This window comes from Babylonia areolata, chromosome 4 (assembly GCF_041734735.1).
Source record: "Babylonia areolata isolate BAREFJ2019XMU chromosome 4, ASM4173473v1, whole genome shotgun sequence".
NCBI classification, from domain to species: Eukaryota; Metazoa; Mollusca; class Gastropoda; order Neogastropoda; family Buccinidae; genus Babylonia; species Babylonia areolata.
In genome coordinates, this window is record NC_134879.1 from 1,822,820 (window position 1) to 1,845,319 (window position 22,500).

General features: G+C 41.3%; 1 protein-coding gene across 1 annotated transcript in view; it reads right to left on the reverse strand.

Moving 5' to 3' along the window:
- Positions 1–22,500, reverse strand: part of LOC143280774 (5'-3' exonuclease PLD3-like) — a 39,742-nt gene that overhangs the window by 16,061 nt on the left and 1,181 nt on the right. The window contains exons 2-6 of the mRNA XM_076585449.1: positions 11,782–12,130; positions 11,294–11,477; positions 9,155–9,263; positions 5,493–5,626; positions 164–364 (exon numbers count right to left, since the gene is read on the reverse strand). Of these exons, the coding sequence (XP_076441564.1) occupies positions 164–364; positions 5,493–5,626; positions 9,155–9,263; positions 11,294–11,477; positions 11,782–12,068 (915 nt within the window). The 5' untranslated portion in view covers positions 12,069–12,130. The remainder of the gene's footprint in view (positions 1–163; positions 365–5,492; positions 5,627–9,154; positions 9,264–11,293; positions 11,478–11,781; positions 12,131–22,500) is intronic.

The following is a 22,500-nucleotide window of genomic DNA, read 5'->3' on the forward strand; positions in this document are numbered from 1 at the left end:
AATAAAACTGCACACAGGAAAAAATACAAAAAAAATGGGTGGCGCTGCAGTGTAGCGACGCACTCTCCCTGGGGGAGAGCAGCCCGAATTTCACACAAAGAAAATCTGTTGTGATAAAAAGAAATACAAAATACAAATACAAATACACACAATTTTCACCCACCGACATGTACACAGGTGCGTGTGTGTTGTTGAAGTACACGGTGGCAGGGTAGCGGGCGTTGATGGAGGTGTTGTACTTGGCCGGCCACTGGGGCGGCACTTTGGCGTCAGGCTGGCCCAGGTCCCAGTACACGTCAAACACCTTCTGCAGATCCTGGGCCAGGCAGGAGCAGTTCTGCACCAGCACCCCCAGCTCCTTGACCTGACAATCACACACACAACACACGAGTTCAATGTTTAACTCACTCGGGACAAGTTTTCTCCCTTGCTTTTCCCCACAGACGGCCCATTTGTAAGGGTTTGGAAAAAAAATTACAAAAAATACAAAATACTGTGTAAGAAAATGAAACTTTCAGAACTTGTTTATTACTTGTTGAGCTATTACATATAAAAAAAAAATCAAATTTCTCATCTTATTTTTACAGTTTTGCCATATGTAGAAAATACTGCCAATTTTTCACCCCAAATCACCATACCCATGCTCGCTTTCTGCATTAAATTCGCTTTCTTCTTTGTCATCATCCACCTCTTCAGTGTACGACCCTTCAGTTTGTAGCATTTTAAGTACTTCGGCAACCCTAAAACGTAGCCGTCACTGCATGGTTCGCTTCACAACATTCTGAGAAGAGCCCGCTTTGCTAACAGGCTGGCACGTGAGCAGACGACCAGTCAGTGACTTTGTCAGCGTGTGTGTGAGACGGGCCACACATGCCAGGCTGACCAATCATACTGTTCGATTGTGGAGTGACCCAGAATAGCGCACTCTGCTTGGCTAATCACAAAATCACGTGTACACCGTGTGATGGAATTTTACTTTCGGAGAATGTTATTCCATTCCTTCGTCCGAATCTGAATCCGTTTTGTGAACATTCCTTCGTCCGGAGAGAGTTAAAGGTCCTATCACCTTTTACGGGCCATCGGAGCAAAAACTTCACATCCACTGTGGCTTGGAACAGGTATGCTGAGACCACTCCTTTCCTTAACTCTCCCCAACCACAAGCACTCCCACTGGTGTGGAGGGAGAAAAAAATGGATTCAAGTGCCAGATTTCTCCGCATAGCGGACCAGTAGTTCTTCTTCTTCTTCTGCGTTCACTCGTATGCACACGAGTGGGCTTTTACGTGTATGACCGTTTTTACCCCGCCATCTAGGCAGCCATACTCCGTTTTCGGGGGTGTGCATACCGGGTATGTTCTTGTTTCCATAACCCACTGAACGCTGACATGGATTACAGGATCTTTAACATGTGTATTTGATCTTCTGCTTGCATATACACACGAAGGGGGTTCAGGCACTAGCAGGTCTGCACATATGTTGACCTGGGAGATCGTAAAAATCTCCACCCTTTACCCACCAGGCGCCGTCACCGTGATTCGAACCCAGGACCCTCAGATTGACAGTCCAACGCTTTAACCACTCGGCTATTGCGCCCGTCGGTCCTGGGTTCAAACGCAGTACAATACAAATCATTTACAGCTTAGCCAAGAACAGACACTTATAAGTTCATCTCCACTGGCACACCAAAGAAAAACTGTTTGATCTTGACAGTGATCAGTACTGAAATCCTTCCGTGAATATGGAAGCTGAACCCCATGAATGCAGAAAAGAAAAAGCAACAACAACAACAACAACAAAAAAAGAAGAAGAAAATGAAGCTGGGGTACAAAAAAGAAAGAAAAAAAAAACACCTCAAATTTTGAACACTTTACTCACACTAATTAAAGCCCAGCTCCATGACACTGAATCTAAAAGCAAAACTGTCCACGTGTTAGACTATAAAGCAAACCTAAGGGCTAGAATTTGCATCTGTTTGACACAGTCAGTTTGCAAGTTAATTAAAGGCCAAAGGTCCCATAGCGTTTCACAGCCATCCGGGCAGTGAATTCACAATCATATGACGGGTGCAACAGCCGAATGGTTAAAAGCGCTGGACTTTCAATCTGCGGGTCCTGGGTTCGAATCTCGGTGCGCCTGGTGGGTAAAGGGTGGAGATTTTTCCGATCTCGCAGGTCAACATGTGTGCAGACCTGCTAGTGCCTGCACCCCCTTCGTGTGTATGCGCACGCAGAAGATCAAAATACGCACGTTAAAGATCCTGTAATCCATGTCAGCATTTGGTGGGTTATGGAAACAAGAATATACCCAGCATGCACACACCCGAAAACGGAGTATGGTTGCCTACATGGCGGGGTAAATAAATTTTTTTTAAAAACCGGTCATACACGTAAAATGTTACATGTCTGTCTGAGTGTGTATGCATGTGCGTCTGAAATCTGATTGAATGACACAGGAAACAAATGATGAGCGCCCAGTGGCAGCCGTCAGTCAGCTCTACCCAGGTAGGCAGCCTGTGGTGCAAATGTCCCCGTGTATGTAAAGCGCTTAGAGCTTGGTCTCTGACCGAGGATAGGCGCTATATAAGTATCCACATCAACCAATCAATCAATATCCATTGTTCTCAGGTTTGGCATGGAAAGAAGGGCCCAGTCCTCTCCTTCAGCCACTCTAACCGGCCCCAACCAGTCAGGTACCCATTGTCACCTGGGCGGAGTGAGTCTCCTTCTAATAATAATAATAATAATGGTATTTATATAGCGCTGGATCTTGTGCAGAGACAAATGAAAGCGCTTTCGCACCAGTCATTCACACGCATGCATAACTCTAAAACTGGAGAAACTAAAGACAAGGAAGGGCAGGCAAGGGAGGCTATTTTGGGAAGAGGTGGGTTTTTAGGCCAGACTTGAAAGAGCTGAGTGTGGAGACTTGACGAAGCGAAAGAGGAAGTTCATTCCAATCGCAAGGTCCAGAAACAGAGAAAGAACAGCGTTCAACAGTCGAGTGTTTGAATCTGGGTATGCGTAAACAGAGTGGATCCGAAGCCCATCGTAGTGAGCGAGATGGAGTGTAGAGGTGTAGGCAGCCGCAGAGATAGGAAGGGGCAGTTTTGTGAATGCATCTATAACACAGAGTGCTGATCTTGTACTTTATTCTGCCGCTCTAACCTGCCCCAACCAGTCAGGTACCCATTCTCACCTGGGCGGAGTGAGTCTCCTTCTAATACTAATAATGGTATTTATATAGCACTGGATCTTGTGCAGAGACAAATCAAAGCGCTTTCACACCAGTCATCCACACGCATGCATAACTCTAAAACTGTAGAAACTAAAGACAAGGTTGGGCAGGCAAGGGAGGCTATTTTGGGAAGAGGTGGGTTTTAAGGCCAGACTTGAAAGAGCTGAGTGTGGAGACTTGACGAAGCGAAAGAGGAAGTTCATTCCAATCGCAAGGTCCAGAAACAGAGATAGAACGGCGGCCAACAGTCGAGTGTTTGAATCTGGGTATGCGTAAACAGAGTGGATCCGAAGCCAATCGTAGTGAGCGAGATGGAGTGTAGAGGTGAAGGCAGCCGCAGAGATAGGAAGGGGCAGTTTTGTGAATGCATCTATAACATAGAGTGCTGATCTTGTACTTTATTCTGCCACTCTAACCTGCCCCAACCAGTCAGGTACCCATTCTCACCTGGGTGGGGTGAGTCTCCTTCTCCCACTCTAACCTGCCCCAACCAGTCAGGTACCCATTCTCACCTGGGCGGAGTGAGTCTCCTTCTCCCACTCTAACCTGCCCCAACCAGTCAGGTACCCATTGTCACCTGGGTGGAGTGAGTCTCCTTCTCCCACTCTAACCTTCCCCAACCAGTCAGGTACCCATTGTCACCTGGGTGGAGTGAGTCTCCTTCTCCCACTCTAACCTGCCCCAACCAGTCAGGTACCCATTCTCACCTGGGTGGGGTGAGTCTCCTCCTCCCACTCTAACCTGCCCCAACCAGTCAGGTACCCATTCTCACCTGGGTGGAGTGAGTCTCCTTCTCCCACTCTAACCTGCCCCAACCAGTCAGGTACCCATTCTAACCTGGGCGGAGTGAGTCTCCTTCTCCCACTCTAACCTGCCCCAACCAGTCAGGTACCCATTGTCACCTGGGTGGAGTGAGTCTCCTTCTCCCACTCTAACCTTCCCCAACCAGTCAGGTACCCATTGTCACCTGGGTGGAGTGAGTCTCCTTCTAATAATAATAATAATAATAGTGGTATTTATATAGCGCTGGATCTTGTGCAGAGACAAATCAAAGCACTTTTGCACCAGTCATTCACACGCATGCATAACTCTAAAACTGTAGAAACTAAAGACAAGGTTGGGCAGGCAAGGGAGGCTATTTTGGGAAGAGGTGGGTTTTTAGGCCAGATTTGAAAGAGCTGAGTGTGGAGACTTGACAAAGCGAAAGAGGAAGTTCATTCCAATTGCAAGGTCCAGAAACAGAGACAGAACGGCGGCCAACAGTAGAGTGTTTGAATCTGGGTATGCGTAAACAGAGTGGATCCGAAGCCCATCGTAGTGAGCGAGATGGAGTGTAGAGGTGAAGGCAGCCGCAGAGATAGGAAGGAGCAGTTTTGTGAATGCATCTATAACATAGAGTGCTGATCTTGTACTTTATTCTGCCACTCTAACCTGCCCCAACCAGTCAGGTACCCATTGTCACCTGGGCGGAGTGAGTCTCCTTCTCCCACTCTAACCTGCCCCAACCAGTCAGGTACCCATTGTCACCTGGGTGGGGTGAGTCTCCTTCTCCCACTCTAACCTGCCCCAACCAGTCAGGTACCCATTCTAACCTGGGCGGAGGGAGTAAAATCTGAGTAAAGCACCTTTCCTGAGGACCCAACACCATGCCGAAACGGAGACCCTGAGCCCTGCTCTCTGATGAACACTGGATCAGAAGTCCCAACACCTGACCCGTTCCGACATGGTTTGTATTTGTATTTGTATTTCTTTTTTATCACAACAGATTTCTCTGTGTGAAATTCGGGCTGCTCTCCCCTGGGAGAGCGCGTCGCTACACTACAGCGCCACCCATTTTTTTGGTATTTTTTCCTTATTGCAGTTTTATTTGTTTTTCCTATCGAAGTGGATTTTTCTACATAATTTTGCCAGGAACAACACTTTTGTTGCTGTGGGTTCTTTTACGTGCGCTAAGTGTATGCTGCACACGGGACCTCGGTTTATCATCTCATCCAAATGACTAGCGTCCAGACCACCACTCCAGGTCTAGTGGAGGGGGAGAAAATGTCGGCGGCTGAGCCGTGGTTCAAACCAGCGCGCTCAGATTCTCTCGCTTCCCAGGCGAACGCATTACCTCTAGGCCATCACTCCGTCCTGTCACTTTAATTATACCACATCTAGCAATTATCACACATCAGTCTGAGCACACATACACACACACACACACACACACACACACACACACACACAGAGCAAAAGACCGAACAGACTGCTGTCACCTGAGTAAGGGACCTCCAGTCCAGATTGGCGCTGCCGATGTAGAAGTGTTTGTCGTCCACCAGCCAGAACTTGGTGTGCAGGATGCCAGAGCCCAACAACCGGGTGAAGTTCAGCGTGCGTACTTCCGCGTGACCTACGTCATATATACAATATGCGAATTATGCAGTACAGTCTATGTTCCATTATTTTGGCCGTGTTAGTTTCAGTTTCAGTAGCTCAAGGAGGCATCGCTGCGTTCGGACAAATCCATATACGCTACACCACATCTGCCAAGCAGATGCCTGACCAGCAGCGTAACCCAACGTGCTTAGTCAGGCCTTGAGAGAAAAGAAAAAAAAAAGAGAAAAAAAAAAGGGGTGAATAAATAATAGATAAATACATTAAAAAAAATTACTACTACCACTACTACTATGTATAAGGCGCAAAAACGTGATGAAGTCAACGATAAGCATACATAAATAAATAAATAAATTTATAATAATTATAATATAAAAAAGTAGTAGTAGTAGTAATAATAATAATAATAAATAAAAAAGACAACAATGATGATAAATAAGCAAATAAATGTAAAAGATGGAGATAAATAAGCAAATAAATGCAAAAGGAGGAATTTTGTTTAATCTCCCGTCACACATATCGGTGATTGAAGACATTTTGTTAAAGTATTTATGAATACATCTGAGTATTATCGGTTAGAAGGGGTGGGAGATGTGGATGAATGGAGGGTTGGGAGAAACTGGGCAAATGAGGGTAAAAATGTGGGTGAAATTTGGAAGAAAAAAACAACAACAAAAAACAACAACAAAACAACTCTAAATACAGTTACAGGAAATTACTTAAAGGACTTCGTAAAAGAGAAATCGTTAAACTGACAAGCGAAACAACTGATAATGAATGCAAAAAGTCAAAAACATCAACGTTCTCAGTCACTTGTGAAGACACACTTTCGTGTACAAAAGGCTTCATCAAGCTACAGTGAAAAATTATATGCTCAATTGTCAGGTTACTAAAGCATATGCACTCAAACCACAGTGAAAAATTCTATGCTCAATTGTCAGGTTACTAAAGCATATGCACTTGACATTAGAACAATACTTGGTCCGTAATGAATTTGATAATAGTCTGAGAGCTTAACTCAGAATTGGTAAAAGATGGAGACAGTGTTCAATAACTGTATACCTATAATTGTTAGTGGAAACGTTTGGCAACGTGACAGTACTGATAAATCACTACTGTTTTATGACCAACAGCCCGGTCAAACTCAGCATGCGCGCCTCTGCGCGTGACCTTTGTCATATAAAATACGAGAATTATACAGTGCAGTCAACTTTTTACACACTTCTTTAGCCTTCACTTTCCTTGTTTGTTTTTTTTTTGTTTGTTTATTTGTTCCTAGACTTGCTTAAATGTTCTGCTCTTTTCTTTTTTCTCCTTCCCCCCCCCCCCCCCCCCCCCCTCCTCCCTCCTCCCCCCTCCCCAATCCCCCTTTGTTCTTTGTCTGATGTTGTCTTGTTTTTAGTTTGTTGTTGTTTTTGTTTCATTTAATAATAATAATAATAATAATAATAATAATAATAATGGTATTTATATAGCGCTGAATCTTGTGCAGAGACAAATCAAAGCGCTTTCGCACCAGTCATTCAAAAGCATGCATAACTCTAAAACTGGAGAAACTGAAGACAAGGAAGAGGCAGGGAAGGGAGGCTATTTTGGGAAGAGGTGGGTTTTAAGGCCAGACTTGAAAGAGCTGAGTGTGGAGACTTGACAGAAGCGAAAGAGGAAGTTCATTCCAATCGCAAGGTCCAGAGACAGAGAAAGAACGGCGGTCAACGTTTGGTTTGGTTTGGGTTTTCTTAGGTGGTTGTTGTTGATTTTGGGGGGAGTTGTTTTGATTTTGTTTTTGTTTTTTGCTTTTGTTTTTTGGGTTGTTGTTTTTTGGGTTTTTTTTACTACTGTGAATGATTTCACATTTTTTTTAAATATGTATAGTTTCTTACTTTGCTGCGTGTGTGCTGACCAACACACAGTCAGACTAACATTTTTGTTCTCCAAAAGGTGATTCTTAACAGTTTTACCAACAGTACCTCATGTGTAAGACAAGAGAGGCAAGGCCTTCAAGACTCACTTGTGACATGCACTTACTACAACAATTGAATCAAAACACACAAAATATCAACTGCAAAATATCAGATCAAAGTGCCAAGTTTAGAGAATAAAAAAATATATAAATATAACAGTAAATTCAGTATGCATATAATTTGGCTTCTTTTTTTAATTTTTTTGTGCCCATCCCAGAGGTGCAATATTGTTTTAAACAAGATGACTAGAAAGAACTGAATTTTTCCTATTTTTATGCCAAATTTGGTGTCAACTGACAAAGTATTTACAGAGAAAATGGCAATGTTTAAGTTTACCACGGACACACACACACACACACACACACACACAACCAAACACCAGGTTAAAACATAGACTCACTTTGTTTACACAAGTGAGTCAAAAATGTAATTCCATGGTTCAGGAATTTTTATAAACATTGTGGACTGCTGAACTGAATGGTTGCAAGATGGACTAAGGAAGGCAGAAATCCAAGTGCTTACAGTATGTGACAAAAGTAATCAACATGCATTTCTCAGACACAACGTCTTTACTGATGACCTGGACTTGCTGATGTCACCTCCAACTAATGTTAAAGTCCAAACCAAAGATCCTGTTTAACAACTTAAAAAACAGGATCTCACACACCCCCTTAAACACTTAACACTGTCTGTGTTCTGTTCATTTCTGTTATAGACACAAACGTGTGTACAGAGACAACTGTGAAATGTCATTATTTATATAACTGGGGATAAAACTGATAAGGGGTATGGGTGACAAAGGCATGCACACACACTGACATGTTCATTTTTTTTCTGCACTCTCTGCTCATTGTTCAACTGAGGTAATAATTATACTGTGTCGTGGAGAACACATCAATTTCTCATATTCTGAACTGTTATAGTGACGGGTGCAACAGCCGAGTGGTTAAAGCCTTGGACTTTCAATCTCAGGGTCCCGGGTTCGAATCACGGTGACGGCGCCTGGTGGGTAAAGGGTGGAGATTTTTACCATCTCCCAGGTCAACATATGTGCAGACCTGCTAGTGCCTGAACCCCCTTCGTGTGTATATGCAAGCAGAAGATCAAATACGCACGTTAAAGATCCTGTAATCCATGTCAGCGTTGGGTGGGTTATGGAAACAAGAATATACCCAGCATGCACACCCCCGAAAACGGAGTATGGCTGCCTACATGGCGGGGTAAAAACGGTCATACACGTAAAAGCCCACTCGTGTGCATACGAGTGAACACAGAAGAAGAAGAAGAAGAACTGTTATAGAAAATATGACAAATAATTCTTTTTTTAAGCCATATCACTGAACAGACTAGTGTGAGACAATGACGTTTAAATCTTCTTTTTTTTCTGCACTCTCTGCTCATCGTTTAGCTGAGGTGACAATTATACTATGTCATGCAGAACACATTAATTTCTTATATATTCTGAAATGGCATAGAAAATATGACCAATCATTCTTTTTTTAAGCCACATCACAGAACAGACCAGCGTGAGACAATGGCATTCAAAATAAAATAAATAAATTCAACAAAAAAAGAAGGCCCACCTTCTTTAGCTAAGATATCTGTATCACTGTTGACAGCATTCTGAGCAATTTGCACAGACACTTTGTTTGATCTGCTCATCTGCAGCAATGAATTGAAGATGTCCTCTCCCTGCCAATCAAATCACAGCACAAACTGAAAATACACAAGTATACAGAGAGAGCAACATGCACACACACACAGACACGGACATGGACACACACACACACACACACACACACACACACACAAATGGTGGTGTAAATGAAAATAAAGTTCCATGATTTTTCCATGAGAATAAACGAACAAATAGATTTTGCACTTAGACTTTGTGTTGCACTGTATATTACTACTTTCCGACCTTAATGATGTATGTTAACCCTTTGAGCCCTGACCACCGCTTTACCGGTGGTAGAGAAAAATGACATAATGCCTGGCCACCGCTTGAGCGGTGCATAAACACTTGTGTCGTGTTTTGCTATTGGTCGACTTATATTGAAGAGCCAATCAGAAAAACCGTAATATGCTGACGTCAGCGAACGTAGTACCTTGGCCACGCCTTTTCACTGTTTTGTGCATGTGCTTTGGATAAAAAAGATTGATTTCAATATAAGTCAACCAATAGTAAAACAAAAGTGTTTACGCACCGCTCAACCGGTGGCCAGGCATTATGTCATTTTTCTCTACCACCGGTAAAGCAGTGGTCAGGGCACTCTTTTTATATCTGCCGTGACACATTAAATACCAATTATTTGCAAATTTTGGCTCTGGAGTTCAAGCAGAAGGGTTAAAATTGATCAGGAACTCAGGACTCAAAGGGTTAACACAGGTGTTTTCAGAGAAAGTCCCTGATGTGCAGAACCATACATTTTCTTTCTCTGTTTCAGCGTCTGTTTGTCTGTCAATCAGATTTCATTTTATTTTAAATTCTGATAGCCACCCACATTTTGACTCACTTGTGTAAACAAAGTGAGTATGTTTTAACCCGGTGTTCGGTTGTGTGTGTGTGTGTGTGTGTGTGTGTGTGTCTGTGTGTCTGTGGTAAACTTTAACACTGACATTTTCTCTGCAAATACTTTGTCAGGTAACACCAAATTTGGCATGAAAATAGGAAAAATTCAGTTCTTTCCAGTCATCTTGTTTAAAACAATATTGCACCTCTGGGATGGGCACAAAAAAATATTAAAAAAAGAAGCCTAATTATATGCAAACTGCATTTACTGTTATATTTACATTTTTTGTATTCTCTAAACTTGGCACTTTGACCTCTTATTCTGACACAACAACAAGAGGAGTCATTATCATCATTTTCTGTTCGAACAGGAACTTCTTTTGCTAAGCATGGAATTTTTATTTATTTTGCAAACGTTTTGGTGCAGATAGTAAAAAAAGGGAAATTACTCTGTAATTAATGCTAGGGGACTTAATTTATCACAAGTGAGTCTTGAAGGTCTTGTTTTAAATTCTGATAGCCACCCACTCTTTTTCTATGTGGTAACTGCTGTGCACACAGGACTTCCAGTTTTTTCATAATATCTGGAACAACACACCTCTACCTAAAGTCTAGCAGCGGTAACCTTAAACATTCAGACCAATACTTTTGGTCGGGCAGGGGGGGTCCTCCCAGTCAGGGTGGGGCTCAAACCTGGGATCTCACTAACAAAGCAGGTATCCTGACCACTGTGCCCCACATGCTCTACTCTCTGCGTTTCCCTGAGTCTTCCGTTTGAACAGAAACTGCAGTGGATACCTGGGAGTTCTGGGGAAACATATGTTCAGACACAGATTTAAAAGCTATCTTTATACTACAGTCGGAAACTCACAATGCCGAGTATAATACAGGTGCTCGCATAGAATTTCCTGCATCTATCACACATATGCATGGACACACACACACACACACACACACACACACACCCACAAATGATTACCGGCAGTATATATACATCCACACACATACACACACTTACACATAACCTGCAAACTGATATCAACACATAGACACAGTTTATATATGTATACAAACTGAAATATAAATAAGCACGCACACAACACAGACAGAGAGACACACACAGACAATCGGCAACACAAACACAGAGGATTTAATCATCTTTTTTTTCATAATTTTTTTAAGAATCTCATTGTCTCCTCCTGCCACTTACTTCTTTAGCAGAGCTATCGTGGAAAGCAATGTCATCTCCCCTTAGCGTCCAGTAGAAGGAAGCGATGCGGACAGACTTCTGTGCTGATGTCAGCAGTATCTTCAAGCCTGAATATGTGGAAGGGTGTACGTACTCGTCTGGCCCAAAGGTCAGATTCTGTGGAATGGATTCTACCAGGGAAAACCTGCATAATCAATCTTCAGATATAGTCCTGCCCAATACACATTATGTATACATGTTGTATACACACACGCACACACAATCATATTCATATACTGCATATTTGTAACACACTAATGAGTTGTGTGTCAGTGTCTCTGTAACTTCAGTTTTTAAACAGAGAACAAACAGCTCCATAATACTGTCCTATTTGCAGCATGAAAAACCAGAATAGGGAAACACAGTAATATCATATACCCACTAAAAAGTATTTTCATGTTTTCTTTGTTAGTGTTTTTTAATCAAAGAAATGTTTAAATGTTACTTACGAGCATTTATCCATGCATTCCACTGGTGAGGGGGGCTGAAACGGGTTGCATTCAGCTACATTAGGCTGGTCCGCATCAACTAGTGCTAAATAAAACGAGAAAACCAATGGTGGACCAAAAAGGAGGAGAATAAGAGAGACACCTAATGCCACCAAACACAGCCTGATGTTCAGATGTTGTGATGCTATGTACACCTTTTCTTGCTCTGAACGCGGCGTGTCTGTACTTTCAAGGAGATTGCCGGAAATGCTCTTTTCAGAACTCATGGTTGACAGTTTTGTTTTCATGACGGCGGCGTCTTCAGCGAGTCCAGTTCTGAATCTGATGCCACTGTGAACCGTTTGGATCTCTGAAAGTAAAATCAAAGAATGATTCATGTAACTCATTATAAGAAATTCTAGAATTTTGATTAAACAAATTTTTTAAATACCTGTTGCATTTCTTGATTTAATCAACTGACATGACCTATTTTAATTGTTCTCTCTCGCCTATGTTTCAAATTATATGCATATGTTTGTGTGGGGATGTTTGAGTGAATGTTTTTAGTGCTATTGTAAAGCGCATAGAGCTTCAAGAATATGCGCTATAGCAAGAAGTCTTAATAAATAAATAAATAACAATACAAGAATTTCACTGCCTTTTTTATAGTATGGAAGAGAATCAATGAATAGATAAAATGTGCAGATATGAGAATACACAAAGACACAGACACACACACACATATCATTGATTGATCGAACAGCATCTGCAACCAAAATGACTCTGCAGCTGTACAGGATCTGCTCTTGATGGTGACCTTACGACAGCCTGACATAAAATGACTGACAGAACTTTTGTTGTGGACTACTGGCACTAGCTAAACCTAACAGGTTTGACAAAGTAACAGTCTGCAGCAGAAAACAAAACAAAAAGAACACACACACACACACACACACACACACACACACACACACACACTCGGATGAGACGATAAACCGAGGTCCCGTGTGCAGCAAGGCAAAGACACTAAATACTAAATACTTTCTTCGCTGGTGTTTTTACTAATGCTACGTTCACACTAGGCTGTAACCACGATCTAACCAAATGGTTACATCGCTCTCTAACTCACTGGAACCACGAATTTTTGGTTGCAATGGGTTCCCATCGGTTAGACGATTTTTCGGGAAGACCCGATTTTTGGTTAGCTAGGTGGTTAGATGGCCCCAAAAAATATGACTCGGGAGATAAAAAACTTTTCGAGGTTACATCGCCCGATCAAGTTATAAACGGTTACAAAGGCATTCACACTAGTCCCCGTCGGTTCCAGTGAGTTAGAGCAGAAAATAGAGGCGGAGCCGAGTTTGAAAAAAAACTCCGACGTCAAAACAAAATAACATGCCTTGCACGCACGCTGCGTGCGGTATGCAAATTGTCTGGCCCGACACATCTAACCGACTGCAAGTGATTGCAACCTTCTTTGCATGGTTGGGGTCAGTTAAAGTGAGTTACATCGACGCGTGTTGTAACTTGATCAGTCACAATGTGAATGTATTTAAGCTGGCTGACTGTCATTTTTTTCGTTCTTCTTGCTGCGTCTACACGAATCCACGATTCATGATGACAGGTCAAGATGGAATGAAGAGACCCCCCTGAAACAAGGGGTTTTTATACTTTCAAAGGGAGTTACAAGGGAGTTACAAGACCCAAGTTCCAACAGGTTGCAGCAGGTCACAGCAGGCTGGTGGAGATGCACAACCTCAAGACCCCCCACCTCATGGAAACCCACGGGAACCACAGAAAACAAAAGTATACCCCAATATGTACATGACACCTCAGCCACAGCACCCCTGTAACTTGGCTTGTAACTTGTTCAAGTTAGAACGAAGTTACAACGGTAGTTAGATGCCACCAGTCTAACTTCAGCGCAAAACAAAACCATGCCAGCTTGCGAGAACTGCTGCTCTCAGTCAAAAAACGCGCGGGAAAAGGGGCGGAGCCTAATAGTTAGACAGTGGTTAGACGCTTTCCGTTCACACATGCTGTATGAAAAATCTAGAGTTTGTCTCATGGTAGTTACATCCCTCAATGTAACCATTTGGTTAGATCGTGGTTACAGCCTAGTGTGAATGTACCCTAAAGAAGATATAAGCAATATTCCTACTGGGACAAAAGAGGAGAAATGTAATTCCAGTGTTTATGACCTTGTGATAACTCCAACAGCAGTAAAAGAAAAATAACAGGCACTTAACCCTAGTAAAGCACAGGGCCCAGATCAGATACCTCCACAAGTACTGAAGGAACTCAGTGAGGAATTGTCATTATCATTTTGTACACTATTTAATAAGTCAATAGAGTTAGGAGAGGTACCAGATGACTGGAAAACACCAGTAGTAGTATAAGGGATGGGGGTTCTATATGTAACGGATTTAAGCGCCCATAAGGCGCAACAATGCCTTAAACCATAAAAACGAAAAACCCGCGCAATCGTTTTTTTCGGCTTAAAAAGGTGTATGGAGAGCCAAATCACTAGATAAAAAAAATGATGGTTAAATATGTGTATGGAGAGCCAAATGGTTACAAGAGCGCAAAAAAAATCAGATCTACCTCAAAAGTAATCTACCTTTTCCCGCAAGCATTTTTCCAACTTCCATTTTATAAGTACCCCAAGATTTTGGGGGGGGGGCTACCAAATTTCGGCAACTTTTTTTGGGGGACGCGATTTTTTTTCGATCTTCGAATTTCCCCCAGATCTTTCTCTGTATATACTCTTCTTTCTATTTCTTTTTCTAGTGCTTTCTTCCACAGTCTAGAAGGAATACAAGGGAAAGCAGGATTCTGGAAAGAGAGTTTCCATGTCTGGGTTTCTTCTACTGGAATACCTAGAGCGCAAAAAAAATCAGATCTACCTCAAAAGTAATCTACCTTTTCCCCCAAGCATTTTTCCAATCTCCAACTTCCATTTGAACATATGAAATCTACTACTGTAAAGCATGGAGACAAACGTATCTACAACTTTCAAAAGAATTGGACTACGTGCCGAGAAGGCGATAGCAACACATATATTGCTAGAAAATACATACAACAGCAACTTGGTGCCAGATATATCCAAGGTGGACTATCTAGCCAACAACAATGGCAGAACACATATACAAACTCTAGAAGGTCTTCCAACCTTTGTAGACGACCTATACGTATTCGGATATCTACAACAGAAAGATTGTGTAGTATCGAAAGGCAAAGTACTATGTACCACCGGAGACACTTCTTCGGCAAAAAATATAGTATCTAGAATATATTCCAACCTATCGGACCTAGTGGAATACAAACACGTACATATTGCCATTGTGTACACATTGTCTATATCTGCAAAGAACAGTACAATATCTAGTACTATAGATAGAATAGAAAGAGAAACGAATTCCAAGGCAAAAGAGAACTGGAAACAACAACATCCAAATACACCAATATATGCTCTATTTGTAGCAAAACTTGATGTATCCGAACTATCTGTCGAACATCTACACAAAATCCTCCCAACATTCGAGGAGAGACTAGTAGCAAACGGATATGGTATCTATTCCATAGACTACACCAGAGATTTCTCCGGGACTCTAGACAGACAAGCACTAGTGGAATACCTAGCAGAAGAACACAACTTCCGAGAACAAGGCACATTCGTAGAAGCCATACAAGATTCCCAGCCTACAATACTCAACAACACACACTCTGTAGGAAACCACGTATGTACATGGATATCCGAACACAATGGCTATACAACGAGAACCAAACTATACAACAAAATAGTATCCAATTTCGAAGCAGGAGAAATACGAGAACAATTCGGCGGACATCTAGCAGACTACGTAGACTGTCCAAATGAACATCTTCGAAAAACCTTCCACCATCCAGATGTGCAATCTAGAGGCTGTACTAGAATAGAAGTATCGTTGTATGCATGCAGAGATAGAACACCAGAAACAGCAAACGAACTTGTAGACGATGTATTGGAATTCGTTTCTCCTGCAAACAATCCACTATTTGTAGTACAACCAGCAAAACAACAATGGAACAATCTTGCAAAAGAACTCGACAGATGCTTTGTTCTAGCCGATAGACCACAATCTGCAATATATGTCTGTTGGTATGCACATACAAGAACAAAAAGAATGGCAGGTGTGCGAATACGACCAACACAAAATACTGTAGACGACGACAAACTATGGAATACTGCAATTCTATGGGCTATGGGAGACTTTGGCTTTCGCAACTGTCCTATATTCCAAACCGAATTACTATGTGCAGACAAATACAGTGGAATACATCTTTCCAAACTACAATGCTATACAAAAGACAAAAACTCGAAAACAATACTTGTAGCGTGCAATAGACCTTGCCAACTACATCCAGACGTAGAACCTCCTACAATGCTTCTTCCACCTACAAACACAATGGTGGTGGTGTGTCCATCGAGATCGATGATGACCATCGTTGTCATCCAGCTGGGGGATGGGGGGAGGGTGGTGGTGGGGTGGGGGGAGGATGCTCATGAATCTATCTGTGAATGCGCAGATGGCTGAATAGTCCAATCTGCGCACGAAATGTTCGCTGACAGTTGGGGCAGACAAAGACAGGCATATCATTGTCAGGGAGCTTGTTTGCCCGTGACTTTCTGGCCTGCCTCTTCTGAACAGCTGCAGCAGTCCTGTTGGCCTCGCACAACTTGGCGCCTTTGTGCGCAGCAGCGCGCCATTTGTCACGGTCCACTGCAGATTCCTCCCAGGAGTCAGGGTTGATATCAAACGCTTTAAGAGAGACTTTCAGAGTATCTCTGAAGCGCTTCTTCTGACCTCCGTGTGATCTCTTCCCTTGTTGCAGCTCGCCATAGAAGAGCCTTTTGGGCAGCCGATGGTCTGGCATGCGCGCCACGTGTCCAGCCCAGCAAAGCTGGGACTGCATCAGGATTGTGAAGATGCTGGGAAGGGTGGCTTTTGCGAGCACCTCTGTGTCTGGGGTCCTGTCTTGCCACTTGATGTTCAGTAGCTTCCTGAGGCATGTTGTGTGGAAGTGGTTCAGCTTCTTGGCATGTCGTTGGTACACTGTCCAAGTTTCGCAGGCGTATAGTAGTGTGGGGAGAACTACTGCTCTGTAGACCTTTAGCTTGGTCTCAAGACTAATGCCTCTTCTGTTCCAGACATTTGCACTGAGTCTGCCAAAAGTTGCGCTTGCTCTTGCAATCCTGACGTTCACTTCATCGTCGATGGTTGCATTTCGTGACAGTGTGCTGCCAAGGTACACAATAGAATGGGAGTGGAGACCAAAGAAAACACATACAATAGGAGTAGAACAACCTATCTACAAACTGCACAAAATAGAGAAAATTGCAGAACAGAAACAAATATCTCTACTATCTAGTATAGACCGAGAAAAGAAACTTGCACAGATTGGAGAAGAACAATGCGCAGAAGAATGGAGACAAAGTGCGATAGACAAACTGGAAAACTACCACAAAGAACATACCAATACAATAGAACAACGAGAAAGAGAAATAGAACAAATATACGAGGAAATGGAAAGAAACGAAAGAGACCAATACAACTCGTTGCAAATAGAAAAACTAGTAGAAAGAACTTTCTTGGGCAAAATAGAGCATATATCCAAAATTTCCAACAAAGGTATATGGAGCATTCTAGGATATCGACAACAAGATGGGAAAGACCACTGTAGAGTCGTAGTTGCAAAAGACAATGGAGAACCAATTTCCATATGGGCAAATACTGGACTACGAAAAATTCTACATGCAACAAAGAAATTCGTAGAATGCAAGAAAGATAGATACAATAGAGAACTGTGTTGGTTTCCAAAAGAGCGTATATTCGAAGAAGACGATCTATACAAGCAAAAACGTATACAACTACTATTTCGAGTTCTACCTCCAAAGAAATTCATACCAAATGGCAGCGACAAAGAAATAGAATGGTTTCTAGTGGAACCTACATCTGTACCAGACGGAATAGAACTCCCATCTCTTGTAGAAATAGCACTAGAAAAAGAACTGGAGAAGAAGGAAATAGAGACCAAATCGACCCTAGGTAGTACAAGTCTACCACTTTGTACAGAGTGGAAAAAAATACTAGAAATAGAACCAGGACAATATATTTGTAGAAAGTATGCTGTAGGCGAATATCGCAAAAAAGAGAAGTATATCTTGTACATTGTTCCAACAGACAACAATGGTATTCCATCTACAGACATAGAAATGCCAGTACACGGCTATTTTCTCGAAAAAGAGATAGAACGGTATGGTGGCAGAGAAATGCTGGAAAAGACGAAACAACCAATGTTGTGTAGAGTAGGAGGAGAGAAGACAAATCCACAAAAAAAGAAAGATAGACTATTCTATATAGTAGCATCTATCGAAGAAAACTAGAATATACGGCCACACTGGTAGCAGAGATATGGTTCGCCACAATAGGCAACAGCGAGAAGTTTCTCTTTTTTCTTTCGAGGACATTCTCCCAATATACGAGGAACAGGATCTGTATGTGTTTTTGCTAGTTCTACTACCTTTCTATCCATATCGGCTGGAGAGAATTGTATACTGTCTGTATACTCTTTTTTTTGCTTTCGAAAACTCTTCGAAGTCGAATCTTGGAGAACAAGGTGGATCGAATACTATTGGCATTGTCCTATACAATATACAAATAGAAAAATATACTACATCCACGAATTGCACACAAATAGTACAATAGACTCTATGCTATCCTATTCCATTTCGAAAGGGTTTCTAGACTTTGTTGGAATTTGTTTTGGGATTGTTTCTTTGGCAATATCTCCAGATGTCTTCTTTGGGAGATGGACAAATTGTCGATCTTCTTCGGGTATGTTCCAAACACCATTTTTCTTTGTAGCTTTCCATGTTTTGTACAATATAGAACCAACTGCAAGTGCAATTGGTAGAATATAGCATGCAGTGTTGTATACACAAACGCTATTTTGTATCTGTTCCAACAAAGATTTGGACTCTTCTGCTACGTCTTCTTGTATCTGTTCTACAATGTTGTCTTCTTCGTCTACATCGAGAAGAGATAGAATATCCAACACTACATCGTTGTTGTCTTTTTGCTGGCTAGAGAGTTCTATAGTGCGTCTTTCCAACCTCTGTAGTGTTTGTAGTAGAGTACGTTGCAGTACAGCTATTTCGCTGTTTTGTTGTGTACTTTGTTCTTCTTCCACAGGTTGTGTACGATCTTCCAGCTGCTCTTTTTCGTCTATCGACGAATTCTTTGCCGGAGTCTCCCTTTGCAACAATCCCTCCTCTTCGCGTTTCCTCGCATTTCTCCAAATTCTGTACACTCTACTAGTACCAATACCAAACTTTTCTGCTGCATCTACTGCAGAAAGTTGGCCTCTTGTGTTTTCTATTTCTCGAACTTCTACAGGAGACAAATATTTTTTTGGTGCCATATACAAAAAAAAGTGGTATTTCTCTATATAGAAAAAATAGAAAATCCACAATTTCCACAAAAACAGCAAAAAGTGCTACAAAAAGTAGAAAATGCAAAATATTGCTATAGCACTTTTGCTGGTTTTGTAGAAATTGTCAAAATTGTGGAAATTTGTAGCACCAAATTTGAGAAGCTACTGAGCATTGCTGAGAATTTTGCTGAGAATTGCTGAGAAGCTACTGAGCATTGCTGAGAAGCTACTGAGCATTGCTGAGAATTTGCTGGTATTGCTGGATAGATTTCTAGATAGGTTTCTAGTATTGCTGGGTAGATACTTGTTGCAGATATTTGTTTCCTATTCTTGTAGATGCTTCTGGAGCTGTTTCTTGTGGGGTAGCTTCTATTCTATTTCTTGGGGGCAGGTCTCCTATATATTTCTTCTCTACTATTTCTTGTGGATATTTTTGTATAGCACCTATTTGCTATGGATACTTGTTGTGCCTCCTATTTGGTAGACCCCCTTCTATTCTTGTGGATTCCTTGGTTCTTGTGGATGCTTCTCTTCTATTTCCTTGGTTCGTGGATACTATTTCTTGTAGATACTTCTCCCCTCTTTGGTATAGATACTTCTCCTTTTTTCTCGTGGATACTTCTTCCTTGGAATTCTAGATACTTCTTGTGGATGGTTCTATTTTTTGTTGTTGGTACTTCTTCTTGTAGATGCTTCTATTTTTGTTCTTCCTGGATGTTTCTCTAGGCGTTGTGGATGGTTCTTCTTCCTGGATGTTTGTTGTAGGTAGTTCTCTTCTGTTGTGGATAGTTCTTCTTGTGGGGTATTCCTTTCTGTTTTGTTCTTTCTATTTGTTGTGGGGTATTCCTTTCTGTTTTGTTCTTTCTATTTGTTGTGGATGCTCTCTTCTATTTGTTCTTTCTATTTGTTGTTCCTCTTCTGGACGTTCCTCTTCTATTTGTTGGTGGCTAGTTCTTGGAATGGATAGATGTGTATTTTAGATGGTGGGGAAAATCGGTGCAAAAAAATCGCGTCTCAAAAAAAAAAAGTTGCCGAAATTTGGTAACCAAAAAAAAATCTTGGGGTACTTATAAAATGGAAGTTGGAAAAATGCTTGCGGGAAAAGGTAGATTACTTTTGAGGTAGATCTGATTTTTTTTGCGCTCTTGTAAACGTTGACGGTGTTGTTGTGAACAAACCACATCATCTTGTTCTTTCCGACGATGATACGTGGGTACCTTATCCGGTGGATAACTGGGATTTAGATTTTGAAATAAAACAACCCTATGTTAGTATTGGAAGAAATCACGCTCTACAAAAAATACAAAATAGTGGTAAACTGTTGGCTTCCTATCATACGCGTAAAGATCTAATCGTCGTTAACAGCGACAACTTTGGATATGTTATTGGTATGAAAGGTAAAAAGACTGGTACACTGCGGTTAATTAAAGAGTTTGATTTTGAGCCGCCTATTCAGGGGTCAACTATCGTTTTAGATATAGTCCTTAGTGGGGTGCCAGATGATTTTGTAGAAGTTTTAAAAGGGTTGCAGATAAAATGGCCTGGAAATCTTAAAAATAAACTCTTGAGAATTACCATCAAAATTCCAGTGGTTGGCCCATCTGATCAACCCGATCCCTCTATAGAATTCTCGCTCGAAGGTGTCATCAAACGTCCATCGTTAGATAAAATATCTCTCGACTTTATTCACATCGGACCTCTTCAGCTTAAAAGACTGCACTACTCTCCTCATCCTGTTACCATAATTTAAAAACAAAAAATGATTACTATAGAATAATGGAGTTTCGCCTACGAGAGATATTGAATATAAAAAACAACCTCGAAAAAGAGCGTGATGAAAGAACTTTATTTTATAAAAAATATAAACGCGGTGTAAATATCGCTACAGCCGCGGATACAACGCTGACGACTCTTAGTCTCGCCCTTGGGGCATCGGGTGTTGGATTACTGTTGAGGGTCGCCGCTGCTCCCGTAGCTATTGGAATAGAAGTGGGAGCTGGTCTCCTTGGTGTGGTTGGTTTAACTTGTAAATTTATTCATAAAAAATTAATGTCACAAGCTATGAAGCACAACGAGATTCGCGTGTTGGCCGAGTCAAAACTGAACACTATAAATGATCTTATTTCAAAAGCATTAGAAGATGATAAAATAAGCGATGAAGAATTTAGTCTCATTCTGGCTGAAGTTGAAAAATTCAATGCAATGAAAACAGACATAAAATCGAAACACAAAACTCAGTTGTTTAACGGAAAGAAAAATCTATTTGATATTCAAGATGGTAAACCATCCAAAAAGCTAACTAGGTCAAACGTTCATATGTGAACGGTTGACCCACTTGATACCTCCTCTCTTTAAGGAGTCTTATGAACCATTTGGCTCTCCATACACATATTTAACCATCATTTTTTTTATCTAGTGATTTGGCTCTCCATACACCTTTTTAAGCCGAAAAAAACGATCGCGCGGGTTTTTCGTTTTTATGGTTTAAGGCGTTGTTGCGCCTTATGGACGCTTAAATCCGTTACATATAGAACCCCCATCCCTTATACTACTGCAGTAGTCACAGCAATATTCAAAAAGGGTACTAGATCTGATCCAGGTAACTACCGACCAGTTAGCCTCACATGTGTGGCATGTAAAGTACTAGAATCACTAGTTAGAGATGTTTTCGTTAATTTTATGATTACAAATAATTTATATTCACCATGTCAGCATGGATTCAGGAAACAAGAGGTCATGTATTACTCAACTGTTAGAGGTTATGGAAGACTTAACTCAGTTAATAGAAGAGAAGGAATCTGTAGATATTATATATTTAGACTTTAAAAAAAGCTTTCGACTCTGTACCACATTATAGGTTATTATCTAAGTTAGAGGCTTATGGGATAAATGGCAATATCATGAAAAGGATAAAGGCTTTCTTGGTTAGGAGAAGTCAGAAGGTAAGGGTTGGAAATAGTTTTTCACCAGATGTGCAAGTATTGAGCGGAATTCCTCAAGGTAGTATTTTAGGGCCAACTTTATTCACCATATTTATAAATGACCTCCCAGACTATGTTAGTAGTTGCTGCAAAATATTTGCCGATGATACTAAAATTTATGATAAAACCCAAAATTCCTTCAAATTGCAAAATGACCTAGACAACCTACAAAATTGGTCAAACATGTGGAATCTATATTTTAATGTATCTAAATGTAAAGTGCTACACTTAGGAAGAAATAATCCAAAAAAGAATTATTTAATGAAAATTGATGGCACAAATT